Source organism: Rhinatrema bivittatum, chromosome 6 (assembly GCF_901001135.1).
Source record: "Rhinatrema bivittatum chromosome 6, aRhiBiv1.1, whole genome shotgun sequence".
Classification (NCBI taxonomy): domain Eukaryota; kingdom Metazoa; phylum Chordata; class Amphibia; order Gymnophiona; family Rhinatrematidae; genus Rhinatrema; species Rhinatrema bivittatum.
The window spans coordinates 98,237,183-98,262,543 of NC_042620.1; the positions used below are offsets into that span (position 1 = coordinate 98,237,183).

The 25,361-nt window shown below is 40.9% G+C and overlaps 1 protein-coding gene across 10 annotated transcripts in view; it reads right to left on the reverse strand.

The window, feature by feature from the left end:
* Positions 1 to 25,361, reverse strand: part of COBLL1 (cordon-bleu WH2 repeat protein like 1) — a 393,951-nt gene that overhangs the window by 143,539 nt on the left and 225,051 nt on the right. For all 10 annotated transcript variants that reach the window (XM_029605630.1, XM_029605633.1, XM_029605638.1 and 7 more), the window contains 3 exons: positions 11,062 to 11,269; positions 10,161 to 10,389; positions 8,675 to 8,713 (listed from right to left, as the gene is read on the reverse strand). In XM_029605630.1, the coding sequence (XP_029461490.1) occupies positions 8,675 to 8,713; positions 10,161 to 10,389; positions 11,062 to 11,269 (476 nt within the window). The remainder of the gene's footprint in view (positions 1 to 8,674; positions 8,714 to 10,160; positions 10,390 to 11,061; positions 11,270 to 25,361) is intronic.

Here is a 25,361-nt window from a genome sequence, read left to right on the forward strand (position 1 = left end):
GAAGCCCTTCCCCCACAGCAGCTTTTTCCTGTCCTCTCATGGTCCTTAAAATGGCCTCCATTCCCGCGTTGAGCAGGAACGGGTCCGGGGCCTGCAGAGTCAAAATTGGGACACCAGCCCCCCGACGCGATCTGGAATCTCTGCCCCTCAATTTCGCCTGAGCAGCGACCTCCCGAGGAACCCTCTCCCCCTGACAAGCACGCCTTGCAAATGCTGGCCCTTGAGAGCTGCATGCGCTGCCGCACGCGACACAGGCTGCACCACGTGGCATGAGCAGCAGTCTAAATTTAGCCTGGCCAGAGAGAGGAGTCACGAAAAAACAAAGGCCTACCCGATCGGGAGCTGTCCACGGTCTGAAGCCGATCGCACACTAACACCCGCGGAGAGCAAGGAAGGATGGCAGAGCAGGAGAATTTAGAGGCACAGAAACTTTATTTATTTTTTTAAACTATGCAGGGACTAACTGAAGGTGGGAGCCTGAGACCCCCGGGATCACCTGCAGTGGGCAGTTACAGGGTCCTCAATCCTCTGCTTCTGAGCCTCAAATACCAGGGGGGATTGTCCCACCAGGACCTGACAACCCCCTGGGAGGCTAACGGGGAAAGTAGCCTAAAGATCAAAACCTGACCCCTATCTAGACATCAGGACTACCCAAGTACGAAAACAAAGGCCGCATCCTGACCAAAAAACAACTAAATCCTGACAAAAATACCAGACTCCAGGGAAGCACCTCTTCCACCTGCTGGAGACAGAAGAATACTGACAGACTCTAGGTGGCACCTCAGGGTATATGACAAAGTCCACAGAAATTGGTCTGTCTCCACCTGTGGAGGGGAGGTAAAACCCAGGAGTCTGGGCTGATCTGGGTACAGGGAACAGTGGGTTTATGCTCCCCTTCCAGCAGATGGAGACTAAGCAAGCCTGCATCACAGTATATATAGTCCTGTAATGACCCCAGCCTGCCAGTAATCTCCGTGCCCACCTGGACACTGCCCTCGCAGCTCTTGCTCCATTTGCAAAGTAAATCTTAAGACCGATGAAATTAACAAACAATTGTTTAAACTTACATGCTTTACAAATTGCAAGACTGCTAGCGTTATTTATGCAGCAAAGTGTTCCTGCGAAATGTGGTTCATAGGTAAAACTTTGCGACTGCTAAACAAAGGTTGATTGAGCATAGGGGTGTGATAAATAGGAGAGTAGAGAGCAAACCCTTGGTAGAACACTCAATTATTAACATCTATGTATTTGAAGACTATAGATTCTGTGTCATTAATAAAATAACACTGAACTGGACAGGAGGTGATCTAGATAAGAAACTTCTCAGAATCAAACAAAGTTATACCCATAAATTTAATACTATTCATCTGTTAGGTTTAAATAAAGAAATAGATTTTATAGCTTTCCTATAGTTTGTAGTCCCTTGTAAGGCACACTCCTTTCTCTCTTCCTTTTTCTTGTTCTTTGTCTTTATCCCCTTCTTCCCCCTCCCCCATCATACACCCCCATTCTATACGTATTCCTTTTTTTTTTTTTTTATTAAACCACCTTCTTAACTAAATAAGACCTGGATTCACCATTCTATTGCAGAATGGTGAATCCAGCGAAAATGGGGGCGGGGGGGGGGGCGCGGGCCTGCGAAAACCGGCAGCCTTTGCACCATCGCGGTGTTTTCACTGCCGGCTTTTGCACCCAATAGAGCCACCATGAAAGGTGGTGCTATTGGGTGCGCTACTGGCAACTATAACGTTACTAACCTTATCGCCGCCAGTGAAGACACCGCCGAGTCCGCCTCCTCGCCACCCCGACACCTCTCCTCGCTGCCCCAACTCTGGCCCCAGCATGCTATCGCACGCAATAAGCCTTTGAAAATGAGCCCCTAAGTTTGCAATATCCTTTTTCTATTTGATGCGATTATATAATTTTTATCCTTAAATATATATTTTTTTATATTTTTTACTTAGTTTTATTCAATTTTATTTTACCATTATTTTTTTATTCTATATATTTTTTTTTATATCTCCTCACTCATATTATACAAAAATATTTTAGCATATATTTTAAAACATAAGAAATTGCCATGCTGGGTCAGATCAAGGGTCCATCAAGTCCAGCATCCTGTTTCCAACAGAGGCCAAACTAGGTCACAAGAGACTGGCAAGTACCCAAACACTAAGAAGATCCCATGCTACTGATCCCAGTAATAGCAGAGGTCATTCCCCAAGTTAACTTGATTAATAGCAGTTAATGGACTTCTCCAAGAACTTATCCAAACTTTTTTTAAACCCAGCTACACTAACTGCACTACCACATCCTCTGGCAACAAATTCCAGAGCTTAATTGCATGTTGAGTGCAAAAGAATTTTCTCTGATTAGTCTTAAATGTGCTACTTGCTAACTTCATTGGCATGCCCCATAGTCCTTCTATTATCCGAAAGGGTTAATAACCGATTCACATCTACCCATTCAAGACCTCTCATGATTTTAAAGACCTCTGTCATATCCCCCCCTCAGCCATCTCTTCTCCAAGCTGAACAACCCTAACCTCTTTAGTCTTTCCTTATAGGGGAGCTGTTCCATCCCCTTTATCATTTTGGTTGCCCTTCTCTGTATCTTCTCCATCACAACTATATCTTTTTTGAGATGCGGCGACCAGAATTGTTATTTTATAACTTTTTTAAAACATACTGTAAGTTTATTTTTTAAATTAGTATTTAAATATATTTTTATATTTTATTAGACAATTACCTTTTTATGATTTTAGAAACTATATAATATTTTTAATTTTTATTTATTGTATTTTCTTTTTATTAAATTTTTACTAATATTTTTCACACATTGCTCAATTTATTTCAAATTAAATATTGTGTTCTCAAAGTGGTTTATTTAAGGATTTTTTTGAGTTTTTTTTTTAATTTAATGTTCCCATTCATTGTATAGAATTGTAGTCTGGAAGGTGTGCTCCCTCTTTGGGTCGAGTACACATCTCAATCACTGAAGCGGGTGGGAAGTGACGTAATTCTGAGTTTCGCAAGGTTTTCATAAAGGAATGTCGGAGAGTGTGTCCTTCTTCCGCATACTATGGATAATTGACAACCTCAATTTAAATGTTCATTGGTAGGTATTTATGGGAGTTTTTTCTACTCAAAGTTGAGTTATATCTTATGCTTTTTATGCATGGCAAATTTAAAAAAAAAAAAAAAAAGGCAAATCTGCACTGCATAGGTAATAATTGGAAAGCAGCCGCTTCCTCAGTACAGTAGTTATATATAATTATATATAATTGTCGGCATCTTTCACTTTCTTTCATAATTACCAGCACATAATTGCTTCAAATGAACAATCCTTGCACATTACTTATTTCTGAATAAGGAAATATTTTTATAACGACTAAATAATATATCTTTGTTTTGCCTTTTAGAAATATAAATAAAAGAATGATAATAACTAGCACCTTACAAATAGGTACGACTGGACGCCATGCTAGCTAGTTTTCGTGTCTTCTGATTTGATCGTTTGCACAGAAAAATTTTTTGAATCATTTCTAAATGAAGTAAATATAAGCAGGACGGCTGCATAGTTAATTTTATGTATAATCCTGAGATCAGCATCAATATTTAATTAAAAATATGAGCAGTTAAGCTGCATATTTTTAAATATAGAAAAAACGAGCGGGAAAGCTGCAATGACTTTAGTATATTTAGCATTTTAAATATAAAGTCTGTAACGATTGAACGGTGCCTTCCTTTAGTAAGTAGTCCCACACAGCACATTACTAATGGACACACTGTACCATAAGCCATTTCACTTTCTGTATGCCTTCACTTATCCTGTTCTCTTAGGTACCATTACAATGAGCTGAGCAATATTTTATATAGACATCATTGGAGTGCACTATTCTGGCTACTTTTAGACTCTGACTCTATCTTACAAGGTAATATCAATATATATTTTACCCCCCTTTCTCCTCTTTCATTGCTCCATCTTTATACTTCTCTTTTTAGGAGTGCGTCATGTTTCACTATGTCTCATTTTTTATTGTGTTGTTAGTCCTCTGTACTTTATTAATTTTATAGATGTATGTGCAACAGTTCATAATGGTAAAGCAAAATGTATTTATATTTCTTACACATATTACTGTTTTACAGCCCCTTACACAGCCCAGCATTAGGGCGAAACTCAGCTTGAGTCATGCAAGGGCAAGTAAATCTTGAATTGATATAGTTTTAATAAAGGATTCCCCTCATATAAGATGAGTGGTCTCATTTTACCATTATTTCTGACAATATGAGATCATCTTCTGTTTGCTGCTGTTGGACTGACCTTTTTCTCAGATGATCCTCCTGCAACCACCACTGGAGGTAGGAGCAGATTTCCATTGGCAAGTGGAGCTAAACCACATAGTCCTGAGAGTTTGGGTTCCAATGAGATAGCAGAGCACACTGAAGAGGATGCATATGCACCCTTGCCCAGGCACCATTTCCAGAGTAGCTGCCATCAAGCCGAGCACCTGTAGGTAGGACTGCACCATCAGGCATATGGTGTTCATCAACTGACTCACTTGAGACATCAATTTCTGGATACAAACTTCCGGCAGGAAAACTCTGTCATGTCCCGTGTAAAACCAGACACCCAGATACTCCAACGACTGGGATGGCTGAAGATTGCTCTTGGTCAGGTTCACCACCCAACCAAACTCTTACAATAAGGAGATCACCATGTATATCATCAGGAGGCTCTCTCCCTGAGACTTGGTTCGAATCAGCCAGTCATCCAAATACGGGTGCACCAGGATTCCTTCTTTTTGCAACTCTGCCGTTACTACCACCATAACCATGGAAAATGTTCTGGGAGTGGTGGCTAGACCCGAAACTGAAAAAGGCGTCCCAACACCGCGAAGTGTAGAAAGCGTGGTGTTCCAATCAGATGGGAATATGAAGGTAAGCCTCTGACAGATCCAAGGTGGTCAGAAATTCCCCCAACTGCACTGCCAATATCACAGTGTAAGGTTTCCATACGAAAATCAGTCACCTTCATGTGACGGTTGACCCTCTTGTGATCCAGGATGGGACGAAAGGAGCCCTCCTTCTTGGGCACAACAAAATAAATGGAATATTGCTCCATAATTTCTTGAGACATGGGCACCGGAACCACAGCCCTCAGTCTGAGGAGCCTTTGAAGTGTGAATTCCACTGCCTGCTTCTTCTGCGGGGAGTAGCAAGGAGATATCATGAATACATCCCGAGGAATACTGCAAAGTTCCAGTGCATACCCCTCTCATATCACCTCCAGGACCCAGTGGTCAGATGTGATCTTGACCCATCTCCAAATAAAAATGAGTGGCACGTACACAATCTCCAGATACTACCTGGAAATTATTTTATCCCGCATATAATTGTAGTCAACAAACCGACAGGTTGAATAGCAAAACATATACTCTCCCATGAGAATTTCATCAGTGTAAATTCCAAGCCATAAACAAAACAGTACTTAATGTGTATTTGTTACCGGATAATATTGGCACCCTCTATGTAAAGTTTGATCTTTTTTGTTGATATATGTGCCCTATTGTAAACCGTTATGATGGTAAATAACTTAATGACTGTATATAAAAACTTTTAAATAAATAAATATTTCCTGTTCCGGAAGGTGGGTTGGCAAAACTTCATTGGGCAGTTCGGGAAGGTACACTACCCAAGCCTACTCCTCTCTGGGGCTATCAGGGACGAAAGGACTAAGACCTACCGAAAGGCCGAGTCTGCTGAAAGTTCATCCCTCTGAAGAGACAAAAATGCCTGGCACCCCTGAGATGACCCCTCATACCCAAAGGGGCACTGTAACTACTTCTTATCCTTTGGCAACCGAGGAACTGAAGACTCACCCCACTTACTGGCCAGTTTCTCCAACTTGCTCCCAAACAAGAGCAAGCCTATAAAGGGTTGCATCAGCTGACCAATTTTAAAACCACAGTTGATGCCTGGCTGCTACCACCAAAGCCACTCTTCTGGCCAAGGTCCGGACCAAATCACATCTCACAACTGCTAAAAAGGTGGCTGCGGGTTCCATAAGCGCTTTGAAATTTCCTCTAGACTCAACAACCTCCTGAGATAGAAGCAGACAAGATCTCGCTACTAGGGCGCAACAGGAAGCAATCTGTAAAAAGTCATCACCACCTCTGCAAAGACTTGCTTTAATTTAATCCTTCTATCAAGTACATCCTTCAAGGCCACTCCTCCCTCCATGGGGACAGTCATCCGCTTAGAGACGGCACATACCAGCGCATCCACTTTGGGGAAAATACAAATGCACTCTCACAGTCAGATCCAGGGGGTACAGGCCTTCCAACATCCGACCCGCTTTAAAATTTGCCTCTAGGGCATCTATTCCAGATCAATCAATTCCAGAATGGCATCCATCACACGGAAAAAACAAGAGGCTTTACGAAAGGAAACCAAAATGGGATTCTTCCTCAGTTCTGACAGAATCCGAACCAGGAATACCCAGCTGTCTTAAGGTCTGGGAAATCAGGGCCGGCAGTTCATCTCTATGAAAGAAGTGCAACATGATTTGATATGGTTCCAGTCCTGGAGGACTTTTCCCATCTTCTAGGGAATCAGGATCAATCTCTTCACCAGTGCCATCTGGATTCCTGTTGGGAACACCCACAGGAAACAGAGGCGAGCCCCAGCGCTTAAGCATAGGGCTGAAAGAGGGAGGAGCCACCAGGACTGAACAGGAATGGGGGAAGCGGAGGACTGTGCCTGAAGAAAGGTTTGTAAGCCTTGACAAAATTCTACCCAAGAAAAAGCAGCTGGGACCAGACCAAGCCCAGAAGGACCTGGAGCTGGTCTCACAGAACTGCCCTCGCCAGCGGAGGAGCCAGTCAAGGAAGAACTATGATCTGGTATCCCCCCCGTCAAGCCAGGCTTAGCAAAATCCGAGGAAGACAACTCTCCCTGAGCGTCCGAGCAGCACTGAACCAGGTTAGAAGCCAGGTCAGGCTGAGAAGCCCTAATATGACAGGCAACACAAATAGGAAGATGCTTGCGCTTCTTGCTTACCAGCGCCATCGCAGCAGTAAACCTGCGTCGGAACAGCTTACACTCAAAGTGGAATGCGCACAAAAAAATAAGCACCCAGAAGGAAGCATGGCAAGGCGCACGCATTTGTGCAGCAAGTTAAGTGAAACATTCTGTACGCGTCAAAAATGCGCCCAAAAACCAATTGCACAACATGTGCGCAGAGCAGACACACTGCAGACACTGACGGCCTGTAGAGAGCAGTAAGGTACGCATAGAAGTGCACAAAAACGCTGCTGCAGCCTATCCTGCAGCACATAGTCAAAAAGCCTAACTGTGGGGCTTAGCCCACCAGAGCCGCTCAACCCGCCAGGCTGCCAAGTTCCCCTAATCCCCACGGGAATAGGAACATCTATCGGAACTGCGCACCAAGCACGGAGACCGGAGGAAGTCCTGCAAACCCCTCTATACTGTCTCTGTCTTAAACTTTTTTTTTTAAACGGCTGAGTACAGAGATGGTCTCCGGCTGCAGGTGGAGAGGGTACGTGCTGTCACCACCACCTCGGCCTCCTGCTCCTGCTGCCTTTAAGCTGTAGAATCAGCTAAGTCCACACCAGTAAACCCAGCTACCAGACCAAGGCACACATCTGAGGGACCATAGAAATAACCTCAGGAATTCTCAACTGGGGAGGGACCATCTATTATCACCACAGGAGAACGGGGCTTTTCTTTTTCTATTTTAAATTCTCTTTCCAAAATCTGAAACAATCCCCATTGTGAGATGCACATCCATCATCTGCTGGAGACCGAGAATACTGGTAGACTAGTGTCACTGCAGGAGTATTATAGACTGTGACTTCGGCTTGCTCTGTCTCCATCTGCTGGCAGGGAACATAACCCACTGGTCCTGAGTCCATCTGTCTATATGCTAGAAAAACATGAGTTAAGCCTATGCACCTCTGCTTTGGAGAGTAATAGTTAATGTCTTGATTAATATGGGATTCACAAAAAGGAGTCAAATTTATGTCTACATTTTTCTGCTCTAAATTCCTTGTTAAACTGGAAGTAAAGCTGTACACAAAAAAATGTGCACACAACCGCACACTAGTGACTGAACTTTATACCGGGGCCTCTGCTTGGAAAACTCTGATTTTGCTTGTTCTGAATTGCCTCAACGTAGAAATCTGTTCCAACCTGTTCCATGCTTTAACTTATGCTTGCAGTAAGACTAGCTCAGTGATTCATCCAGTCCCACCTGGCATCAGCCTGCATCAAACTCAGGACTACCCTGGGTGCTAACTGGATTCTGTTCCTCTTCACAGTGCAAGTAACCTATGGCATGGAACCCATCACACCCATAGGGCTGTGAAATCAGCTCAGTTCCCAAACACACCTAATACTTTGCTCATACTACTCACTGTAACACCAATTATTGTCAACTGCTAAAATATATTTCTGATATTGACACTTGTCCACTACAATCGAGAACACCAAATCAATAAATATAGACATTTCAGATTACTATATTCCATGAATATTCCAGTTTTGCAGTTTGCATCAAAATTTAAAAAATGTAGATGTCACAGAACACTAAAAATATAGTACCTACAGATAAACTGTGCAGCTGGGTTTGCTTATTTGAATAGAAAACTTACCCTGTAAAGATGATGAATGCACATCAGCAGCTAAAGGGCCTGAAGTAGAAAATAGATAAAAATTAAAATTCACTGGGGCCGATGCAGTAAAAGAACATAGAAAATGGGCGCTCGCATAGAGCGTCCATTTTCCTAACGCACACCCATTGGCTTCTCCTGGGCGCCCAATGCAATATAATAATGTGTCGCGCTAAAAAGGACGCGCTAGGGATAAATTGTATGTCTCTAGCACGTCCTTGCCATCGAACATTCAGGAGACATGGCTTTGCTCAGCCATGGGTTGGGAAAACGAATGCTGGTAAACTGAGCATCCTGTTTTCCTAACCTGACCGCCATCAAGACTTTTTTTTCACGATGCTGTTTTCTAAGATTCCTCCTACTTAGTATCATGACGATATTAAGTCAGAGGAACAACAGAAAAGTAGTATTTTGGGCTGTTTTGTTGTCTTGAGGTGCCCCAAGCCTCAACAGCAGCTCCTGGGCTTGCATTAAATTTTGCAGGTTAAAACGTGTGTGTCAGGCACACGGTGATTTTTTCATCTGGGCCACTAGTTAATAGCCTCATCTACATGGCATTTACATGTGATAAGCTCTATTAGCTATGTGCTGGTTTGGATGCGCGTTTTGGATGTGCTAATCCCATTATTGCATTGGGAGTTTTTCTAATGCTTCCAAAACGCATGTCCAACCACTCGTCAAACTGTGCACTAGGCTGAGCTCACTATATTGCATCGGCCCGATTGTTTTTGCAATAGGGAAAGATTAGCCTGTTTGTCAGGGAAAAATATGCATTATATGTAAAATTCAAAGCTGCTAGCAATCTGCATTTTTTGTTCTTCTAACAAGCATATTCATCATTACAAATGGAGAAAAAAAACAATATGCTTCTTTCTCTGCAAAATTATTTAATTCACATCAATAATTTTTAAAACAGAAAAAACAGGCTGGCAATGTACTGTAGTGGCTTCAGCATACAACTCAATTACCCTCTTTGTCGCTCATCAAGTGACATAACTTTCTTATGGGTCAGAAGCATTCAGTTATCTTATATAGCACCACATACACTAATAGCACTATAAAAAGTTGAAAAGTCTAATACTAAGATTTGGTGAAATCCAGAATAGTGCTGATAATAAAGTATGTAGTAATGTTCAGCTAACTAGAATGCTTAAAGATTTTGCCGCAGTCGCAGTGGTAGATGCTGTATCAAACTGCGCACTATTGTCAAGGCACTTGGAAACAATGTTGCTACCACCACAAGAAGGAACGCAAGAGGCATCCATGGGCCATAGTCTCCCCCCCCCCCTCCCGTAATGTACCAACTCTAAAGCCTATAGAAAATGTTCAGTTTAAGGAAAATTCACTGTTTTCTTCTTAAACAGAGCCAAGCCCATTGACAGAAAATTTGAATTCTTAATAGTTTCAAATTATTAGCTGAACTTTGACATGCCACATGATGTGAAACACAATTTAGATAAAATCTTACCTCTGCTGTTATCTATTGCATATAGTTCCCTTAATCCTAGATCATTAAGAGACTTTGTTAAGTCCAGAGGTTCCTGAGATTGATAGTCCTTCAACAACACAGTGTGCAGAGGATCAAACTCGCATTTGCTACAGATCATGGGAGTGAGTTCTTGAAGTGACACATGTGGACTGACTCTCATTACAGTCTTCTGTGTTTTCTTGTAATTTATTACTACACGAACAGTTTGCTGAAGCAGAAAATAGCAATTAAAAATTACTCAGTGTCAAAAATTGTTCTCGTTTATCCATCTACTGCCCAGCCACAGGAGCAGCTATGCCATTGGCTTAAACACCATTCTACTAAAGAGAACATATGAGCCAACATCTAAGGTCTTACTGATTAGGTAGTAGATATATATGTTGAGCAGATGATTGAGATCCAGGCTTAATAGCAAATTATGGGATCTATTTATTAAGGCATGACATGCAGTAAGGTGTTATTTACCACAGCTCCAGTTATTTCTAATGGGATCTATTCATCAATAATGCAAGATATTGCACATAGCTATGCACCGTACCTTAAGAAATAGATCCCCCTTCCTTTATTTTTCAATTAGTTTTGGCCAGCAGGAAGCCTCTCTAGACATGAAAGGTGACATTTAATTAAATATTCAAGAATTGTTTATTTCTGTTTTATTATATATAAAGATATATAAACTTTCAAACACAGATCTCTAAAATAAAAGCTGAAGTTTTTCTCAATGTCTACTTGGCTTCTGGAGATCAATCCTAAAAAATTAAAATGTAAAATCATTTGCAACCTACAGTTTGTTTATTATGAAAATTAAAACAGACAATTAAATCACTGATAAGAATAAATGTTAACAATAAAAGTCAGTAAAAACCAAAACAAATCTCACCTCAGGTATAATAGGGGTAGCCTTTTTATTTCTCTCATCCACATTTTTTGGCTTTAAAATTGCTTTTTCCACTTCAAGCATTCCAATTGGTGTGTTGGGTTTGAATTTGATCTGACTTTTATCTGCTGAAATCAGATCTACAGTGTAGGTTGATGGGTTTAAATGATATTGCCCACAGAGGAAAACCAACAGATCCATCATGGGTTTGCTTTAACAATAAAACAAAAATCAAAGCATAATAGTTATATTCTTTATGTATCTATCAATAAATAGCATAATAAAGCCAGATACAAATAAATAATGCCTACCTCAAACTACTAAAAACCGATATCCGTAAAGAGAGACATCAGAAAAAGCCCGTGTTAGTTTTAATCTGTTCTAGAGTGCTGCCAAACTCAAGCAGCTATATCTGCAACACTCTAGAAGTTAGGCAAATATAAATACACAGGATCAACCTTCATTACACAGAAACATTTGACTCAGAAAGATATTTGCCAACTTTGGCAGGACAGTTTACAAGCTTTGTTTAGAAAAATGTAACTCAAAATGTCTTTCACATCTTGGAAAAGTAACTTAAGCACCTATACCATTTTCTTTTCACCTTGATTGTAAGATGAAGACATCTACCAGGAGGAATAAAAATGTCATATTCTTGATGAGGCAATGTTCAAAATATGGGCATTGAATCAATTCTCAAAATAAGTGCATACCCTTTGAGAATCAGCTGCAGAAAAAGCAGAGCTTTGCACGTGGTTTTTTTTCTGTAAATATTTTTTCCCTTCTTAAAGTGACAAATGCAATTTATGCATCATTCAGAGAGGGTATGGCCTGGTGACAAAGCATTTCAATAAGCATGTTTGGTGGAACCTCTGTACTTCAGAATCTCATGGCAACAGCGCCACGCATGTTCACATAAAGAGAGGAAAGCCTAATCCGTGGAAAATTCTCCATCAACAAGTGAAGAACAGTCTGCATGACTCAATGCTTAAGATTTTGAGTGCATTAAACAACCATTTTCAGATTTCAGATGGACTGAGGCTGCAAAAATGAAAATGCCATGCCTCAAACATAGACCATCTCCAATCATCTTCAATAATTACTTCCAGCTTCTTCCTGCTAATAATCTGCTAATGCAAGCAGACCTTATATGACCTCACTGGGGTAGAAAAGTGCTCTTTAAAATACTGTAATATATTAACAACATGTAAGACACACTGTCTATATTAAAGTACTCTTGCAAAGCAATAAACACCAAAAAAAAAAAAAAGGCCAAATTGAAATGCTTCTCGGGGACATTAAAGCTAAAATATACTCCCACAGAAGGGAAAAATATCTTTTTGAGTTATTTACTCCATAATTAAGAGTTGTATGTGCTGGGAAACTCTCCTGTCCATTAAATGGTGATGTGCAAAGCACCACAAAGCCTGCCACTAATGCACTATGCAGTGCTATCCTAACGGAGTCAGCAGAAGCTCCAACAATCAATTGCCTGAAACCTGAAGCAAAGTCCCTAAAATGTCTGTAGAAAACAGTCTAAATTTGTTATTTTCTTCTGCTGTTAGTGAATAGCACTATACTTTAATGTTGTACATCTACAAGGAAAATTAATTTTATAATCTCAATTTTTAAACAGTTGTGTGCAAGGTGTTGCTCTCAGAGGTAAAAGAAAAAAATCATACACATTACAATAAATATTCTGGTCACACACAGCTTGTGGCACCTGCTCTGTATGTGATAATATGATTACTACTACAGCTATTCAATTTGAGAATCCATCATTTACAGTACAATTGAAAAACAATACCACTTGCAAATCTGTTGGAGTCATATACATTATCCAGTGCCCATGTAAGATGACATATGTGGGTAAAACCACAAGACAGTTGCGGACCCGTATCATTGAACATCGCTCGAGTTTAGCTACTCAACGTTTGACTGCACCTATAGTTCCCCACTGCTTAACAAAGGATCATACTTTTGCAGAGCTACGAGTCTGTGTATTGGAGCAAATCATACCACATTGGCGTGGGGGTGACATCAATAAAAAATTGTTAAAAGCAGAACAAAGATGGATATACTTTTTGGACACCCTCCATCCAAAAGGATTGAATGCGGAATTAGAGCTTAACTTTTTCCTGTGATAAAAAACTTGATACCTACGTCACACCCATTCATGACGTATACAATCTGGATTGGCTGACAGCTGTATATAAGCTTACGTCTGAGGTGAAAATGGTCTCTGTCCCTTTTGTTGAAAGACGTGGTGAGACGAGACTCGTCCCGTTTGAAGGTTGGATTGCTGACCGTTCCCAGATAAGTAATTCTATTTTGATATAAGTGGTTATATAATTAATATGGAACTATTTACATTTACAGGATTCTATTTGACAGAGAAAGTATGGCTTTATTCTGGGTTTAAAACCTTGCACTTGCACGACAGCTCCTGATGAAGCAGCTACCGCTGCGAAACCTCGGCCGGATGTTCTCCTGATGAAGCAGCTACCGCTGCGAAACCTCGGCCGGATGTTCTCCTGATGAAGCAGCTACCGCTGCGAAACCTCGGCCGGATGTTGAGCTTGATTTAAAAGTTTCTGATATTAGCAGTGCGTATTGAATAGAAGACCAAATGTTGATATGTAAGATATAATGAATATGTATTCGAGAAAACTAATAGAAAACTAAAGAAAAATAGAAAAATATAAAGAAAATAGATTGTGATGAAGATCTAATTTTGCCGCAAATGATTAGAAGACCGGGCGGTTCTCGAGTCGAAACATAGAGTACACGCCGTCAGGCTTGATGATGCGGTTTAACTATAAAAAGAATAAAATCACACAGAATTGATAATTATCATTCTGAATTTTGGGAATCGGTGATCAAATATAAGTGACATTTCCTTTTTTGGATATTGCAATTCTACATTATACATAGATCCTTTCACATCTGATTCCACAGTTTAGGTGCTTGCATGAAAAGGTCTTTATGTTTTTCTTCAATTTTACTTCATTAAATGGTGGTACACTTAAAAAATATATTCTTGGAAGGAGCTCACTACACAAGGTGGATTATACTATAATAACTGTTTACAAAGATAACTACAGTCTTAACCACAATGCCTTGAATGCCAATATAAGCACTTTAAATTGGGATTAAGAGTTAATAGGGAGCCAATGTAGGATTTTCAGCACTGATTTAATATGATTCTTAAGACACAATCAGTTAATCCTGCTGCTGTGTTTTGAGTCAACTGGACTGCCTTCACAGTGGCCTGCAGTAGGCCATTATATAAGGCATTTTCATAGTCTAATATGGCTATAACTGGAGTCCAGATCGGGTAGTTAAATCAGTTTGAACTAAGAAAGGCCAAAGCTACTTTATTCAGCTGAAGCTGATAAAAGGCTGATCTGATGACCATCATAACTTGGGCTCTCATTCTAAGTTCAAAGTTTGGCCTAAACCCTATTCTGAGAGCTATCATCTCATTGAGATTACTAACTCATGGCCTCACTTCAAAATCAAAAAAAGACTATTATGCTTCTAAGATTCACAACCTGGTCTTTGACGCCAAAGCCCTCTTCGCTTATGTCTCCAGCCTCACTCAAACCATTCCGCAAGAAATCCCCGGCAACATGGCACAACCCAAAGCGGAAGAACTCGCTCAGTTTTTCCAAGATAAAATCACCAATCTCCAAACACAACTGCCTTCCAATACAGCCGACCTCCAGACATATCAACAACCTGCCCACAAAAACGTCAGCTTAAACACCTTTGAACCCGTCTCTTCCACGGAAATACAAACCATCCTGAGAAGAATGAAACCTTCGTCTCATCCTGCAGACCACATCCCCTCCAAACTACTTCTATCTGTTCCAGACACAATAGCCACCTCATTGAAAAATATCATCAACTGCTCTCTAGCCCAAGGAACCTTCCCAGATGATCTCAAAATGGCCTCAATCTCACCGCTCCTAAAGAAACCTAACCTAGACCCGAAGGACCCTAACAATTTCCGCCCCATAGCTAACCTCCCATTCATCGCCAAGATCATGGAAAAACTAGTGAACTCTCAACTCTCAGATTTCATCGAAGACAACAATCTTCTCTTCACCCCACAACACGGCTTCCGAAAAAATCGAGGCACAGAATCCCTCCTCACCTCGCTGACAGACCATATCTTACTGGGCCTCGACAAAGGAAACTCTTTCCTATTGATCTTGTTAGACCTATCCGCAGCGTTCGACACTGTCAACCACGCCATCCTCCTAAACCAGTTGTCGTCCATAGGAATCTGCGGCACCGTCCTATCTTGGTTCAAAACCTCTCTCAATAACAGAGGTTACAAAGTTAAACTCCAAAACAAGGAATCCTCAAGATTTGACTCGGCCATAGGAGTCCCACAAGGTTCTTCATTATCTCTGACTCTATTCAATATTTACCTGCTTCCTCTCTGCCAACTTCTCACTGACCTCAATCTAAAGTACTTCCTATACGCAGATGATATTCAAATCATCATCCCCATCAAAGACTCATACTCTAAAACTCTTGACTACTGGGAATCATGCCACCAAAAAATCAAACAACTACTCAACAGCCTTCACCTCATCTTAAATTCTTCCAAGACAGAAATCCTACTCATCTCTCCTGAGAACAATACACCTAACATTGCTCTTCCTACCAACCTACATACCACACAAGTTAGAGACTTAGGAGTGTTATTGGACAACCGGCTAAACTTCAAGGCACACATCAACAAAACAACCAAAGACTGCTTCTTTAAACTCCAGGTCTTGAAAAGGATAAGACCTCTCTTCCATGCTCAAGACTTCAGAACGATCATCCAGGCAGTCATTTTTTCAAAATTAGACTATTGCAATTCCCTATTGCTAGGTCTGCCTTCTTCCTATTCCAAACCATTACAGATGGTGCAAAATTCAGCAGCCTGACTACTAACAGGCACAAGAAAAAGAGACCACATATCACCCATCCTGAAAGAGCTACATTGGCTACCCGTATATTTCCGTATCATGTACAAAGCCATATGTATCATTTTCAAAACTATACATCAATGCACTTCCCTCGATCTTCAATTCCCTCTCCAAGTATACAACTCGACAAGACCTACCAGAGATGTTTATAGAGGCACACTCCAAGTTCCCCCTGCGAAAACGACTAGACACATTACCCTAAGAGATCGCGCCACCTCCACAGCTGGCCCCCTTCTGTGGAATTCCTTACCCACAGATCTCAGACTAGAACCCTGCCTCCTAACTTTTAGGAAAAGACTTAAGACTTGGTTATTCAAGCAAGCTTTCCCAGACACAATTTAATGACACAATCCAAGGACACAATCCAAGGACTCCTCTAAAACATTCAGCCATTAATCATGCCATTTGCACATAACTTGTAATTTGACTTGTATATCGTTTAACCATTTTATTCTTTCCTATTTCTTCCTCTTCACCAAGTTTTGCTACCCTTGTTAATTGTAACTGTACCTTCGGTCACCTCAGTTCTAGTTTGATGTATTTAATGCACTCCGGTTTCATGTAAACCAGCAAGATATGTTCTCATGATTGCCGGTATATAAAAACCTTAAATAAATAAATAAATAAATAAATAAATAAATAAACAAACTCATCCACAGTAACATCTTGGATTAAATCAGGAAGTTGACCTAATCCATTTATCAACAGGGCCTCTGTTTTAATCTGCTTCATCTTTAAATAATTATTCTTAGTCTAATTTCTCTCTACAGTCTAATGGACATTCAAGTTCTTCACTTCCTCACTGACATCTGGATCCAAAAGGGCAACTAACTGCAAATCCCTGATATAGCTGAAGTCAAACCTCCTGATAACCTCCAACAATAGTCAAATATATTTTGAAGAACAATGGAGACAGGATTGATCCCTGCAGAACCCCAGGTGACAGTGGAAATCACATAACATAATACTCTTGGTACCTGTCCCTCCAGAAATGAGAGAAATAAGATCAACACTGGGCCAGTCAGCCCTAAGCCTCGCTCTTCTTTTATTCTTATGAAAAAGTTCCTTGAGCATACCAGTAGTAATTTCAGCTATATTTAGTTACCATTTTCAGCTTTAAAAAGGCCTTTTATTGCATCAAAAGCACCCTTGATAAACTGAAATCTATTCCACAAAGATATAAGATGCACGTGATTGTTAAAAGTTGCATCATAAAGAGTAAAAGGCAGCATTCTAAGCAAATATTTTTGTAAGAAAGCAACTTCACAACCGAAAATGCTGTCAGTTTTAAAACAATTAATAAGGCTGTGGTTTCTGTTACACTCTCACTTGCATAAAACAGTTTACAATCTTACCACATGATAGCTACATTTACCACATATATATGTTATACTAAGTTTATTGCATGGAAGTTCACAAACACCTGACCATGAATTCCAAATCCAGGCATGCACAGATGTTCAAAGCAGCTGGTTTTAACTGAAATCATCTTCCGACAAACCAACTTTTCTTTTTCATTTTTTGACCAGCAGTTTCCTCCTGCTCCTTTGTGCTTGCAGCTCAGTCAAGACCAGGACTGAGATCTAGTGCTATAAAGTCTTCATTTGCAACTATTCGTGAGAAATGTTTTCCTTTATTTTATACAAGCCGTTAAGCCCGTTAAAATGGGCTACATTACATTTTTTTTTCAGTCCATTTTCTAACACAGCACCCTTCTACACTTTTTCTCCCTCTCTCCCCCTTCCCCTCGTTCACTCCTCCCCTTTCCTCCACTCAGTCTTACTCACCCTCTGTCTCCCACTGCCTCCTTCCCCTCACTCTCACCTCCCTCCCCTTCCCTCAGTCACTCCCACCTCTCTCCCCTTCCCTCAGTCACTCCCCACCCTCTCTCAATCCCATCCCCCTCCCCCTCAGCCCTCCTCCACTCCCTTTTTCTCTGCTCCACAACTTCTTACCCTTCCACTTACTCACATCCCTGTCTCTCACCTCTCCCTCATTCTCCCTCTCCCCTCACTCTTCCCCACCCCCTACCTCCCTCCCACACACTCACCCACTCCTCCCTCCCCCTCCCTCAGTCCCTCCCTCGCACTCAGTCCTCCCCCTCACTCAATCCCTCCCTCCCTCTCACTCAGTCCCTCCCTCCCCCTCACTCCCTCCCCCTTTCCCTCAGTCCGTCCCTCCCTCTCTCTCCTCCCTCCCTACTGGCCGCCGCTGCCGCCGCTCGCTGCCACCGCCCGCTGCTGCCCGCTGCCGCTGCTGCCACTCGCCACCGCCATGTTTTTTTTTTCTGACGCTGGCTTAGACCGACGTGCTCGCCCGCACATGCGCGGTAGAGCTGGTCTCTACTGCGCATTTGCAGCACGTCGGTCAACCTTCAATTATTAGGTTGATTCTCTCCCAGCTTAATCCATAGACAACCAAGGTTTTAGTCTGGGACTGCAGGGAACATAGACTCAAGACCTTAGGATGGAGCCCCACCACATAGGCATGGCCGGGGGGAAATTGGGGGAAAGACTTTTTCAGACTTGGGGCTGCCACCCAGCTGCTACAATGGGACAGCTGGGTGGCAGCCCTGCGCCCCTTCAGATCCATAGACAGAGTTTCATAAAATCATGAATGGGATGAACTGGTAAATAATATATAATACTAAAGGTATAAACCGCATCACTAGTCACTTCAATAGTATACAAAAAAATATCAGTGATGCTGAACCACTTAGTGCAACAATATATTAACAATAATCCCAAAACAGTACATGTTTTTGTAATGACAAAATAATAAAGATCATTTATACATTTCTAATTTTTTTTTTTTAATGTGCACAGGTATATTTATTTACCTCTTGTCCATTGATGGGGTAAACTTATTTATTTATTGTAATTTCTATACCAGTATTTGGTGGGTACCGTTATATCGGTTTACAAAGTTACATAAAAACGTTTAAACTAAAATCCAATTAAAAACATTGACACAGAATAAAAACGACAATTCTCATAGGAAAATTGTATGAATTGTAACCTATTCAAAGCCTAACAATGAGACATTTGAACGACAAAACATTCAACATTGTGACCAACTCAACAGTATTTTGCTTTTAGTTCTTTCTTAATTGTAATTATTCACCAATTACTGTCATCCTCCTGAAACGCTTGCTGAAATAGCCATGTTTTATCTTTTTTTCTAAAAGTTGTTCTGTTTGGCTCTAGCCGAATTTCAACCAGTAATTTATTCCAAATTTTTGGTGCTGCAAGAGACAAAGCTCTTTCTCTTACTGAGGTTAATTTAGCTGAGATCATTGATGGAATGGATAATAAGCCTTTATTAGTGGATCTTAGATGTCTTTGGGGTGTGTGTACTCTTATTGCAGCGTTCAGCCATTCCACGCAGACATGATATATGCATGGTGGGAAATTTTGTAAAAGGCTATTTCTGCACATAAAACACTTTTACATGCTCAAATCCCTTTGAAAGTTATCCTCTCAAGTCCAGATTCCTGGACCAGGGCACTGCTCCCCACACTGGCTGAATATGCAGCAAATTTAACATTTTAATTTTATTTATTTATTAACTTTTTTATACCGACATTCGTGAGGCACATCATGCCGGTTTACAATGTAACTGAAGGAGGAAAATACAAAAAAACAGGGTGGGGGGAGGGGGAGAAGCTGAGAAGAGAGAAGAACGAGTGAAGGGAGGGAAGGAAGAACAGGAAGAAATAATACAGGAACAGTACCTGAAGTAGAAGGTACAGAGAGGGGGAGCAACCGAAATGCACTATAACTAATATTACCAAAAATACATTCAGAAGAGAAAAAATATAGCAAAGAAAATTTACAATTGAAGAGCACTGAAAACAATTTTACAATTGAAGAGCATTAAAAACATTAATTTTTTATATCAATGGGGGAGGGGGCTCTAATAAAGGGGGTGGAGGAGGGAAGAAAGAAATGCTGGGGGGAAAAGGGAAGGGCAAAGCTAAGGCAGGGGGGTGAGAGGGAGGATAATAAGGGGGCACTATATACAAATTAGCCGACTTATAAGGTCGTCAACAAGGCGAGGGAAAGAGGAGGTCTAGGGTAAGGCAATCAGAATAGTAATGACAGGGCTCTTGATCTGGGGGATAAAGGGAAGCAGGGGGACTAAGTTGGGTCTGAGTCAGGATAAGCCAATTTAAAAATCCAGGTCTTAACTCCTTTCTTGAATTTTCTAGAACATGGTTCTAATCGGAGCTCTATTGACATGGTATTACAGAGAGTGGGGCCTGCGATAGAAAGGGCTCTTTCTCTGGTGGAGGGGTGGTGTGCAATTTTAAGGGTTGGGGTGCAGAGGGTTACTGAGAGTGCAGTTTTGTGGGACGACTGGAGGAACGGAAGCGTAGCACATCCTCGAGCCAGGAGTGATTGTGGTTGTGCAAGGAGTTTTGAATAATGGTGAGTGTTTTGTATTTGATGCGGGAAGAGATGGGTAGCCAATGGAGGTCCTTGAGAATAGGGGTGATGTGGTCGGCTTTGCGAGTATTAGTTAAAATTCTGGCCATAGCATTCTGCAACATTTGTAGGGGTTTAATAGTAGAGTAGGGGAGGCCTAGAAGTAGAGAGTTGCAGTAATCCAGTTTTGAAAGTATTGTCGCTTGCAGGACTGTACGGAAGTCTTGAGTATGGAGCTGAGGTTTAAGTTTTTTGAGGATGCGGAACATTCACAGCCTAGAAGGGGAGGGGCACCTTGGCCATGACCAAAGTCCACAATTGCATGCTTCAAAGGAAGAGTGGCTGCATGACCCCTAGTTAAAGAGTCACTACAAAGACTGGCTTATAGGGAGAGAGAGGGATGTAAAATAGCCATGAAAATACCCCAGTAGTTGGTGAAGGAGGGTTCACAACTCTATTTCCCAGACCAATTCCAGCTGAGCTGGAAAAGTAGAGGAGGAAACTACCATGCTGGCTCCCACAAAGTCTAGAATTGCATAGGAACTTCAAATAGTGCATTTTACAACTCCATGACTTTCATGTATGTATGTATGTATGTATGTATGTATGGCAGTAATATCTGGGTAGGTGGTTTTGAGGTTTGTTGATAGGTGGTGTGGGGTATGTAGAATGTGTGTGTAGTGTAAATTGTAGGGTGTCTCATTTTTCTGTACCTTCTTCACACTACACTATGATCTCTCCACCATCTCTCCGTCCCCTTCGCCTCCCTACCCCTCTTGCTCACTCCGCCTCTCATTCCCCTATACACTACCCCATGCTATCTTCACTTGCACTCACTCCTCCCACCTCTTCACTTGTTCTCCCCATTCTCACTCACTCTTCCCATCCCCCATGCTCTCTTCCTCTCCTACCTCTACAGTGCAGTCAGCATAGCAGACAGTGCAGTTGAAAGACAGAGGAGAGGTGGTGGAGTAAACAGCTGTGGTAGCAAAAGGCCTCATGCTTTGGTCCCTATCAGCTACTTTTCTGCCTTCAGCACAACTCCTGTGGGTCTTCTGCTGGTGGAGCCTGGGGATTTCCAGCAGTCATGCTGCTAACTTTGGTGCCCCTTCTGGACTTGCCACCAGCCATTTTTCTACTACCAATGCTACTCTTCCAATCTTTGGTTGCAAGGCCTAGGCTTACACCGTCTTTCACCCTTCTCCACTTGCCAGTCATTTTTCTGCTTTCTTCACAAGGCCCAACCAGACTCACTGCTCCAGCATGTACAGTTTCACTTTGCCTGCTCAATGCTACTTCCCGTTTGATATCAGTGTCACAAACAGAGGGAAGGACAAACAAAACAAAAAATGTGTGTGGTTTTTTTATTTAATAAAATGTGCTAAAAAGTATGTGTCTATATGGAAAAGAAAATTAGAGAGAAATCATCACTCCTTTAAAACTTCCTGTAAAGAGATAATACTTTGTGAAGGGAAAGAAAAGTGTTAAAGTTTAAGACAAATAAAAGGGAATTTGCCTCCTAATAGGGAGAATATCTGCTAGAATATAAACTTTTGTACAGTGAAAGATTTCGCTATGGTGCTAACCAAAATTCAAGATAAAAGTCATTGTATGATGGTCACCATAGCTGCTTATTATTAAGGTTAGGAAACTTGTCAAAAAATAATACCTTAAAAAACTAAAAATGACATTTTGTCATTTGATGGCTAAAGGGCTACACCGCTAAAGGACTACAAAATATGTTTAGCTGCTATATTTTATCCTTATAGACTGAGTGGGCCAAGAACCTAAGTTTAGAGAAGAGAAATTGCTACTCTCTTCATTAGGAACAATTGTTCTTTGAGCATTTTACATTACTGTGAGCTCAATTTAGTGAAGGAGAGAGACTCCTCAGGAAATTGGGAGATTATGAGATCCGAGGCAATATTCTATTATGTATTAGTAACTGGATAAAAGACAGGAAACAGATGGTAGGACTCAATGAACAGTTTCTCAAATGGAGAAAGGTCATGAGTAGCATGCTCCAGAGGTGCTCTTTGGCATATTCATAAATGATCTGGAGAAAAGAGTGAGGAGTGAGATGACCAAATTTGCAGATGACAAAATTGTTTCGAGTTTTAAAACAGCAGCAGATTGTGAGGAACTGCAGAAGGACATTTAGACTAGGCATCTAAATGGCAGATGCAATTTAATATGGACGTGCAAAGTAATGCACGTAGGGAAAATAATCCCAAGTACAGGTACATGATGCTGGGTTCTGTTAAGAGTCACTACTCGGAGAAAAGATCTTCTGAATCTTTGTGGACAATACCTTGAAATCTTTGGCTCAGTGTGCAGCAGTTGTCAAAAAGGCAAACAGAATGTTAGGAATTATTTGGAAAGGAACAGAAAACAAGGCTGAGAATATCATAATGCCTTCGTATACATCCATGGTGCCACCGCACCTTGAGTATTGTTTGTGAGGGGGGGTCTGGTCTGGTCCATCTAAAAAAAGATGGACATTGAAAAGATACAGACAAATGTAAGGGATGGAAAAGCTCCCTTATGGATAAAGGTTAAACAGATTAGGCCTTTTTAGCTTGGAAAAGACGACAAAGGAGATATCATTGAGATTTTTAAATTCATGAATGAGGTGGAATGGATAAATAGGGAATGATTATTTACCCTTTTGAACACTAGAACTAGGAGGCATGCCATGAAACTAACAACTGGAAAATTTAAACAAATCATAGGAAGTATCTTTCACTCAGAGCACAATCAAGCTATGGAATCTATTGCCAGAGGATGTGGTCAAAGCAGCTAACATAGTGGGGTTCAAAAGAGGATTGGTCAAGTTCTTGAAGAAAATTTCCATAAACAGTTATTAGCCAAGTAGACTTGGGAAAGACAGCACTTATCCCTGGGACTGATTAAATACATCAATCAACTACTGGGGATCTGCTTGGTATCTGTGACCTGAACTGGCCACCATCAGAGACAGTATACTGGGTTCAATGGACCTTGGTCTAACCCAGCATATTACTTATGTTCATGTAATTTGGAGGACAATTTTTTAATGTCATCTATGTTGGTGAAACAAGTTTGTTTACCTGAAAACAGGGTTCTCCATAGATAGCAGGATGAATCAGCACTAACAAGTGGGGTGGTGTCATGCAACAGCACCGACTCTGATGCAGAGCTTAATAAAAGTCTTACTGAGCATGTGCACGAGTTCATGTATGTGCACGCTGCTTTGTGAGAGTTCTCCATTCTTTTCCAGAGCTTAAGCCTTAGCAAGGGAGACGACTCTCCAGGGAGGTGAATGTGAATTAAGTATGGCTGAATCATCCTATTGTCTATGGAGAACCCTGTTAACAGGTAAGCAAAATTACTTTCTTGCATCGGCAAGTAAGAATGAATTAGCCATAACACGTGGAGAGCCCCAAGCTAAGGTTTGCAGTACAGAGCAAGTACTGAGAAGAGATAACCCAATCCCTGCAGAGTAGAGTGGACTACTGGATGAATGGATTGCGCAGAACTTCTTGTCCAAATTTACCATCTCTTCAAGATATGCTGTCTGAACAATAGTGGAACAAAGGTGCAAACTGATGATTAAAACACAGTTTTGTGTATGTCCTCAACTAAAGTGACCCTGAGATGAGCCACTGAAGTCACCATGGCTCTCACTTGAGACTTGACAGCCTGTAATCTTTAAGCTAGCCAGCACATAACAGTGTGTGATACAGTCTGCTAGCCAACTTGGTCTCCCACATTCATCACGTTAGGTGGCTGCAAACTTTACAGAATTCCGCCGCTAGACTCCTCTCCGGTATTAATAACAGAGATCACATCACCCCTGTTCTTTTAGCACTACACTGGCTACCAGTCGAGTACAGAATTAAATTTAAAACCTTATGCTTAATAAATAAAGCAATCTATGCAGAACACGTGAACTGGATGAATGCAGCTATATGCATACACACTCCGCAACGAAACCTGCGCTCAGCAGGTAAAGGTCTTCTTACAATTCCCTCTATTGCCACTGCCAAACTTACCTCTGTTAGGGAAAGAGCTGTTTCATTAGCTGGTCCAGATCTTTGGAATATGTTACCTGTGGAATTAAGGCTCCAGAAAGATTTGAAAGTGTTTAAGAAAGCACTAAAAATGTGGCTTTTTGCACAAGCATTCCAATTAGACGTCAGCCAGTAATTCTTGTATTTTTATATTTTTATGCTTTCTTTTAACTATTTTTATGCTTTAAATGGTTATGCTTTAATGTGATTATTTATTACTCTAATTTTCTAACATAAATTTTATGATTTGATTCATTTATATAATTTCATGAGTTCTTTTTAGTAATATTTACTTGTTTAATTTGTTTAAAATTGTTATATTTTTATTGTTTTAGGTACAAAAACATTGTAAGGTAAATACCGACATCGGTATAGAAAAGCAAGTAAATAAATAAATAGATAAATAAATAAACTAGATGGAGTTTGTTAGGACATGAACAGTTGAAAAACTTGATGGTGAGGTTGAGTCCTTTTTAGGTAATATGCCATTGGGGTATTTTTTTACACTGCAAGGAGTGAACATACTGTTCTCTCTTGTTTGCATGCAGTATTGGAAAGAAAGTAGGTAACATACTAGCTTAGTTGACATGGAAAGTGAACAGCACCTTTGGAAGAAAGGAAAAATGAATACACAGTACTATTCTGTTATGAAAAACCTGCAAATATGAATAGTAGAAAGCCAGAGCTTGTAGTTTGCTTACTCTTTAAATCGAGTGACAACTATGACAAACATTTTCCAGGTAAGAAACTTCAAATCCAACAACTTGAAAGGTCCGAAGGGCAGTTTCATATGTTGAGCAAGGACTATGTTGAGGTCCCTGGGTTTTGGAGATTTA